This window comes from Etheostoma spectabile, chromosome 4 (assembly GCF_008692095.1).
Source record: "Etheostoma spectabile isolate EspeVRDwgs_2016 chromosome 4, UIUC_Espe_1.0, whole genome shotgun sequence".
In the NCBI taxonomy this organism is placed as follows: domain Eukaryota; kingdom Metazoa; phylum Chordata; class Actinopteri; order Perciformes; family Percidae; genus Etheostoma; species Etheostoma spectabile.
The window spans coordinates 30,925,505-30,934,328 of NC_045736.1; the positions used below are offsets into that span (position 1 = coordinate 30,925,505).

General features: G+C 41.7%; 1 protein-coding gene across 2 annotated transcripts in view; it reads right to left on the bottom strand.

The window, feature by feature from the left end:
• alpl (alkaline phosphatase, biomineralization associated) overlaps positions 1-8,824 on the bottom strand; it is a 34,108-nt gene that overhangs the window by 21,843 nt on the left and 3,441 nt on the right. For both annotated transcript variants that reach the window (XM_032513872.1, XM_032513873.1), the window contains exons 2-4: positions 4,497-4,662; positions 3,535-3,654; positions 1,936-2,051 (exon numbers count right to left, since the gene is read on the bottom strand). In XM_032513872.1, the coding sequence (XP_032369763.1) occupies positions 1,936-2,051; positions 3,535-3,654; positions 4,497-4,569 (309 nt within the window). In that variant the 5' untranslated portion in view covers positions 4,570-4,662. The remainder of the gene's footprint in view (positions 1-1,935; positions 2,052-3,534; positions 3,655-4,496; positions 4,663-8,824) is intronic.

The following is an 8,824-nucleotide window of genomic DNA, read 5'->3' on the forward strand; positions in this document are numbered from 1 at the left end:
TGAATGTACTGAAGCCTCTGCAGACTCTTTCTAGGGTTGCTCTAGTTGCTCTAATAGGCTCGGGATCGGGGGTTTGTGTGATGTAATTAGTTTGGACATGACCCCAACTGGACTGGTGCTATTCCCACATTAGCACTACGTCAAAATGCTGAGTTAAAGGATAAAACTGGCTTTATAATCAATGTAAGCAAATCCCATAAAAAAGGCCAAAAACAACAATATTTTATCTTGACCCCATCTGTGGCTTTCAGCCTCAGTTCCATTGGTTCCTATCGAAGATATACAGTATATTCCACATTCATATATTTTTATGTACTGTATATATGCTACAGTTAGAAGTTTGTAGTTTGAAGCCAATGTTACTCAAACAGGAGGAAATATTACATTTAATGGTTACATTTACTGCACTAAATGCAATCTGCACAATTTATATCTATTTACATATTTATCATACTATTTAAGCAGTTGCACATTTTGTATTCCCATCCTGTATATATTCAAATATTTGTTCTTATTTTTCTTCCTATTTTATGTATATTGTATGCATGCATATTGTATCCTAGTATTTCATTTATATTCTGTGCTGTGTGACTGATTTTGCTGCTGTAACACTATAATTTCCCATTTTTTGGGATCAATATCTATCTATCTATCTATCTATTTTCAGCAACGTATTAATACGCATCAATGTTTTTTGACAGACTAAACATGCATTTTACATTCCTGACCTTGGGCTGTGGGAAATAGTAATAATTTTTACTAATTTATTCCATTCTATAGACTAAGTGATTAATCACTAATGAAAATAATCTTTAGTTGCAGCACTATTACACTATACAAGAGCAGGACGGTTTTCATTTCTTTAGATTATGGTTGTGTTTGAAATTGCATACCAGGGCTCTAGTAGAGTCTCTAGTAGAGTCCAAGACCGGACTCAAGTCCGGATTCAAGTCCGTTTTTCTATGGTCTCGGACTTGTCTTGGACTCGCTAGTATTTGGACTCGGACTTGTCTCGGTCTCGACCACTGGTCTTGCCCAATATGGCTTTTGGTCTGGACCGAGTCCAGGTGTCTTTGTTATGTTGATAATAATATTGGAGGGAAAATGAAACCCAAAATGATTGTCTTGATACTGTCATGCATAAGACTTTTTTTCCTGTCCTGGACTCGGTCTTGACTTGGACTCGACTACTCTTGGTCTTGGACTTGGCTTGGACTCGACCAAGGTGGTCTTGACTACAGCCCTGTTGCATACTAACAGTTAACAATAAAGTATGCCATTACCAGCAGAAGCATTGCTCCAGTCCAGCTTTTTTTATGTTAAGCGAACCTCTAAACCCCGTTGTTGAGGATAATTTGGTTTTGTCGACTGTATTAGTCCAGGAAATTCTCAGTTTAGTGTCCAGATTGGTATTCACATAGTATTTACAGATAAGGCATTATTTTGCACTTGTAATCTGATTGATGATACCTTTTTAATCTAATTATAAAGGGGCATTTGTAATCAGTATTCAGGAAAGGTTATGAAATGTCCACTTCACTAGCCGTTGTGTTTTTAATAGACTTTTATGGCACCGTAAAACAAACGATATCAGGCTTTGGCTGCACATACAGCACTTATTAGCTGGATGAAGTAATTGTTGGTTTGAGTCTTTTTATGGGATTAGTTTGGAGTAAGAAAAATATAGAATATCACCAACTGGTTCATTTAAGACTGTAGTTTCCCATGATTCATGAGGTATAAATAATCAAACTGCCCTATGATTTCTGGCAGTCTTTTTTATCAAATCTGCAACATAATACACAGCCAGTGGGACGTGATACAATGAACGACCTTGTTTCCAGTCACAGCCTGGTCAGGAAGCCATTAATAGCCCCAGCGAGATCGATACACTGTGCCATATTGTATAGAAATATAATAATAACCGAGTCAGACCTTGGCCAATGACACAAAAGGGAACTTGTCCATCTCCAGCTGCGTCTCTTCTCCGCTCTGTCCGTTCAGCTGACCCTTCAGTATTCGAGCGGCCGTCACCGTGGGAACGCCCATCCCTAAGCACCAAAAGCAGGTCGACCGTTAGGACAGCATTAGAGTTCCCTCAGGGCAGGAAAGAAAGCGACTACACATGCATGAGAAACACACTTTCATCCACTGCTGTGCTCAGTGTGCAACATTGTTTTCTTTGACATGGTAGAACAAGATGTTCTGCTGTAACATAAATATAATCTTAGATCAGAATTACTTCAAAAACAGATACTACCAAAAAAAACAAGATGAACAAAACAGATACTTGTAAGGTCAAAGAAAGAAAGATCTCTGCAGTTACTCTGTAACATGAAGGATAATACTTTTCCATGACTTTTTATCGGTTCGGTCTTGCAGTACACTACACCTTTCTTGTGCACAGGATGAAAACCAACACTTTTGATTTGCCCCAGGTCTAGTTTGATCACTTACAGCAGTGGTTCCCAAACTTTTTCAGCTTAAGACCCAAAAGAGAAATTTGGTGTCTTCCCGGGACCTGAATTTACAAAAATACACCATGAATCATTGTAACATCTACATTTTTAATCTGTGGAGAAAAGACGGAACAAACCATGAATTTAAATGTATATGAAGTATATTTATTCCATTATAAAAGTAAAAAACAAACAGAAAAGGTCTCTTTTTTTTATCCTTTCTGTGTCTCACCCCTTTCTCAACTCATTTTCTTATCCCCTGCTAGGATAAGAGAGGAGAGAGAAAAAAAAACCACAGCATCTGAGCTGAACAGACCAGTGTAGCAAAAAAACGCTCACTCACATAAGATTGATATGCATCTTAGTCTGCCAACTGACGACCCAATAAAAACGGGTCTGCAACCCATTTTGGGTCCCGACCCTAAGTTTGGGAAACATTGACTTACAGTAACGTTGGAGACTGCCATGCATAATCAAAGTCTGCACGTAACACAAAACCTGAAGCTTAAAGGGACACAAAGGAAGTAGTCTACGTGCAGCTGAGGCTCGTTTCTTTAACAGAATCCTGGGATTTTCCCAGTAAAAGGTAGAGACAAAGTCTGGAAACCATTTTCCAGTTAGGTAATCATTCCCTGTAGTGTCACGTCAACATTTCTTTTTGCCTGTGATTCTCTAACTACGCCGACATGGCCGTGCATGCAGCAGTGCCCAAGAATGTCATGTTGTGCCCATAGTCCAAACAGAGAGCACATGCCAGATGGAGAGTAACAATTTTTGTGTGACTAATGAGAAAACAGAAGCCCAGTGATCTGGTGGCAGCACACTTGTTTTTTTTTGTGCCATTCATTCCCTATCATCATTAAATGTTTCACTGGAAAACCTAAAACAAATGTCATTCATTTTCTGCTGGATCCTCGTATCTACTCAAAATGTCAAAAAGGGATAGGTGTGTCTTTTCTGATGAGGTAACTGCAATTTTAAGCCTTCTGCAGTAAGGTTACCTTCCAGCTTTAAGTGGATTTACACTTTATTTTGAAGGCCATTTCATAATTTGCATAATGATTTTGTGGCTTACCATCTCCGAGGAAGAGGATGAGATTCTTTGCTTTGTTTGTATTGAGATTTTGCAGCGTCAAAGCGTTCTTCAGGGTCTGCTGGGCCCACGTGTTCCAGTACTTGGGATCCTTCTCCTGTTCTGTGTATGGAAATACAAATATAATATAATAAAAATATAATAATAAATAATTCTGGTTGCTTACCACAATGGGAGGTTAGCCAGAAAATGAAAAATGTCTGTTATGATTTCTTACAATCCAAGTTTTTACAGTATGTCTTTTCATAAAGCCTTGGACATTCTGTTTCCCATCATGTAGGACAAAAAAGGATCAGATCCTCACAAAGCTCAGACCAGCAAATGTGTCAACATTTTTGCTTTAAAATTACTCAAACAATATATGGATATTGAGTCATTTCAGCTCTAATAGTCACCAAATCATCTTAAAGCGGCATAAAAATCCACAAGATTAGAATCTTTATTCCACAAATTTGACTAAGTTCACCTATTCTTATCAAATGTGACGGCCCCACAAATACACATCCATCCCCTACAGAGCAGCCGGGTGGCCATTTTTTAGAAAAAATGTATTTAAACAGCTGAATTCCTTTTTCTTTTTTTCTTGCGCCACCACAGGAAATCTATTTGGATACATAAACCTCCTTCAAAGGGTCCCAAACATTCTCCTACAAGCTTGAAAACCCTCCAGTGTGTGTTGAACATTGCATTACAGATTGCAGCCGGGTGGCCATTTTTTTTGTTTTTAGAGAAAATGTATTTAAACCACCGAATTCCTGTTCTTTTTCCTTGCGGCGCCACAGGAAATCTACTTGGATACACAAACTTCCTTCAAAGGATCCCAAACATTTTCCAACAAAATGAAAACCCTACAGCGTGTGTCGAACATTTCATTACAGATAGCTAGACATTTAGTAGTTGTTATGTTGTTTTTGGCCGCAACTGACCGACAAAAAGTAACTCACCTGGAAATTTTGGCTTTCCCAAGCTTCCCAACATCAGACAGGAGCATATGATGAGCAGGGCTGTCACCTTCATGTTGTTGTCTCAGTGTGGCTGACGCGTTCCACCAGACAGCCTTAACATGCCACTTTGAGAAGCTGAGGAAGCCTGTGTGCAGTCGCCTCACAGCTGGAGCGAGAAGAACCAAAACACACACCGGTCATTAAGTCTGTGTCATCTTGTCACGTACTGACATACTGGTTTAATGCATATTTACTCTGTCAGCTCTATTCAGTATTTGCTCATGCTTTACCGCTTCAAACATCCACCCTTTGTGTTCTAAGTGACCCACACACAGTAGTCACAGGCTTGTCCTGTTGAACTGGGAAATCCACTTTGCCCTGTGGGACATCAACATAAATGATGAAGATAAGGGGTTTTACCTCTGAATCGCCTTTTGCTGGATTGTCAGTTACTGGCTGTTTGTTTTTTTGTTCATATATTTATCTTCAATTTGTATAATTCTTGCACTGTTTTACTTTTTAATCTCCTTACATTTGCACCACTGAAAATAGCACATATATATATAGTGGTGTGAAAAAGTGTTTGCCCCCTTCCTCATTTCCTGTTCCTTTGCATGTTTGTCACACTTAAGTGTTTAGGAACATCAAACCAATTTAATCAGGCCTGGGTGTGGCTAGAGAAATTGAACTCAGGTGTGGACAACCACAGTTATAGTACGTTTTAACAAGGGGGGGCAATCACTTTTTCACACAGGGCCATGACGGTTTGGATTTTTTTTCACCTTTTATAATAAACACCTTCATTTACAAAATGCATTTTGTGTTTACTTGTGTTGTCCTTGACTATTGTTTAAATTGGTTTGATGTTCCGAAACACTTAAGTGTGACAAACATGCAAAGGAACAGGAAATGAGGAAGGGGGCAAACACTTTTTCACACCACTGTATACTACAATAGGGACAGCTATCTGGGGTAGTTCTGGTGGCTTGACTTTCACATTGCCAATGTGTTTTTATTCTTTATTCCCGTGTGGATTGTTCTGTCTGTTTGTCTGCTCTATCCATCTATATCTATATCTATGTATTTATTCTGTGTAGAAGTAAAAATCCTGGCTGATCTTTGTTCTCTGCTTATGCTGACTGTGGGAATGTTGTCTGGCCTGTTGAGAATGAAAAGGATATGCTTTTCCTGACGTTTCTGGGAAAGGACAATCTGACCTGAAAAATATGAAGGAAAAGCACCGGACCGGGAAAATAATTGGGCTGACTTTCATGAACAAAAAAGGCACAGAGCAAATCAAATGCTGTGTGTAAGATGTATTTTGGAGAAAAGATAAAACTGCGAGGGGGAGATTTGAGGTATTTGTGCGACCTTGGTTTAACAATGGTTTGAGGAACCAAGGATACCTGGAATACATCCAGCTGATGACCGCACCACCAAGAAGATGGGACAGAAATGGATAAAGGAGAGGGTTTTAGGTATGGTCTCCTGGTGGTTACCCTCTGTGGCTTCTGTCCCGCAATTTCACTGAAAATGATTTATGAAGATTTTTTTTGCTATTTTCTTGAAATCCCAGCTCTTTTCTAGTTGAGGCTGTTGAGTCCGGTGATGTCCTGTCCAGTCCAACGCCCTCTAAAACTGCCGAGGAAATAACCCCGATATTTGCCTGTTTCTGCCTTATATCAGCTAGACACACACACAACTCATCTGTGTAACACATTCACCTTTTTTTCCCATTTTCTCGTAAGCACGCACATTGTAATTGGAAGCTTACACTCATCTCTTCCAGTTAGCCTGGCGTATTTCAACATGTTTTTTCCACTTCCCTTATTCCTCTCGCATACATCATGTTCATATGCTCTCATAATCACTTCATAATCCCTTTTAAAAAACGTAATCTTCATTCTGTTTTACAGTAATAATTCACACTTTTAGTTGATACACTGTAATTGTTACATTTTAACATATCACATATTGTACTCTACATAATCAGTTGAAAAGTACTTCTATTCAGAATTTCTATTGGTTACCATAAGGATTCTACTTATTTATGTTATTAAGTTGGAAAGTGGGCCTACCCTTAAACCCTGATGAGCTCTGTGTTTACGTTTGTCCCTTCAGACCCTGTAGTCCGAGCGTTGTGATCTCAACTTACTTGACACTTTCTATCTATTTATCTATCTAGCAAATTTGCGTGATTGAGCAATTTTTTTAAATGCGTCATTTCATAGAACGCTCAGGGTTTTTTTTGCAAAGCCAATCTAAAGCTCCGTAAAGCCCTGTCGGATGAGCCAGTCAGAGTTGTTCCCTGCACCGTTCAGCTTATTTTATAGATGGAGACAGTCACCAGAGGACAGAGTAACATGAGAAAAATTCAACAGATAGCAGTCGGTCATACGGCGGTCTCAAGGTTTATCAGTTTACCAGTAAACGCAACATTTTGTCCCGTCTGTGTTATTCAGACAACAGCAGTGACCAGTGCTAGTCGGTGCTTGTAAGCGTTTGTTTGCTCACAGGGCTCTAGGGTGCTAGTGAGCGTCTGTTAGCTCACAGGGCTCTAGGGTGCTAGTTAGCGTCTGTTAGCTCACAGGGCTCTAGGGTGCTAGTTAGCGTCTGTTAGCTCCCAGGGCTCTAGGGTGCTAGTGAGCGTCTGTTAGCTCACAGGGATCTAGGATGCTAGTGAGTGTCTGTTAGCTCACAGGCTCTAGGGTGCTAGTGCGTCTGTTAGCTCCCGGCTCTAGGTGCTAGTGAGCGTCTGTTAGCTCACAGGGATGTAGGATGCTAGTGAGTGTCTGTTAGCTCACAGGGATCTAGGTGCTAGTGAGTGTCTGTTGCTCCCAGGGCTCTAGGGTGTAGTGAGCGTCTGTTAGCTCACAGGGATCTAGGTGCTATGATGTTCTGTTAGCTCACAGGGCTCTAGGGTGCTGTTAGCATCTGTTAGCTCACAGGGTTCCGGTTGTTTGTTAGTGTCTGTTGCTCACAGGGCTCTAGGGTGCTGGTTAGCATCTGTTAGCGCACAGGGCTCTGGGTGCTAGTTAGTTCCGTTAGCTCACAGGGCTCTAGGGTGCTTGAGCGTCTGTTAGCGCACAGGGCCTAGGGTGCTAGTTAGCGTCTGTTAGCTCACGGCTCTAGGGTGCTAGTTAGCGATGTTAGCTCACAGGGCTCTAGGTGCTAGTGAGCGTCTGTTAGCTCACGGGCTCTAGGGTGCTAGTGAGCTTCTGTGCTCACAGGGCTCTAGGATTTAGTGAGCGTCTGTTAGCTCACAGGGCTCTAGGTGTCTAGTGAGCGTCTGTTAGCTCCCGGGCTCTAGGTGCTAGTGAGCGTCTGTTAGCTCACAGGGATCTAGGATGCTAGTGAGTGTCTGTTAGCTCACGGGCTCTAGGGTGCTAGTGAGTGTCTGTTAGCTCCCAGGCTCTAGGGTGCTAGTGAGCGTCTGTTAGCTCACAGGGATCTAGGATGCTAGTGAGTGTCTGTTAGCTCACAGGGCTCTAGGGCGCTAGTGAGTGTCTGTTAGCTCACAGGGCTCTAGGGTGCTAGTTAGTGTCTGTTAGCTCACAGGGCTCTAGGGTGCTAGTTAGCATCTGTTAGCTCACAGGGTTCTTGGTTATTTGTTAGTGTCTGTTAGCTCACAGGGCTCTAGGGTGCTGGTTAGCATCTGTTAGCGCACAGGGCTCTTGGGTGCTAGTTAGCGTCTGTTAGCTTACAGGGCTCTAGGGTGCTAGTGAGCGTCTGTTAACGCACAGGGCTTTAGGGTGCTAGTTAGCGTCTGTTAGCTCACAGGGCTCAAGGGTGCTAGTTAGCGTATGTTAGCTCACAGGGCTCTAGGGTGCTAGTGAGCATCTGTTAGCTCACAGGGCTCTAGGGTACTAGTTAGCGTCTGTTAGCTCACAGGGCTCTAGGGCGCGAGTAATATTTTCCGGTGCACCTAACGTCTTTGCATCCCCTGCAAAGTTGTTTATATCAATATGGTTTACTTTTGCGTTACGTGACCCATTTCTTCTGTAAAGCAGCGCCGCCGGTCCACACTTCTGACATTTGTCTACAGTTTGTGTACAATTATTAACACAGCTGTATATTGTTGAGCATGAGAGGCAAACCTGAATTTGTACCAGTGTTTCCGTTGGTAACCCTGCAATCGCAGCCGCCACGGCGAAGAACATAGAAGTTATTGAATAAGATGTGACCCATGGCCGGAATATCATAGTTCATAAAAGTTCACCGCAGTGACAATACAGACATTTCATACATAGACGTGTGTAACTCCGCTGACCCCCATTCGACCCGTGCTGGACCCATTCATAATGAGTCAGCCGTCTCTCTGTGAGTAG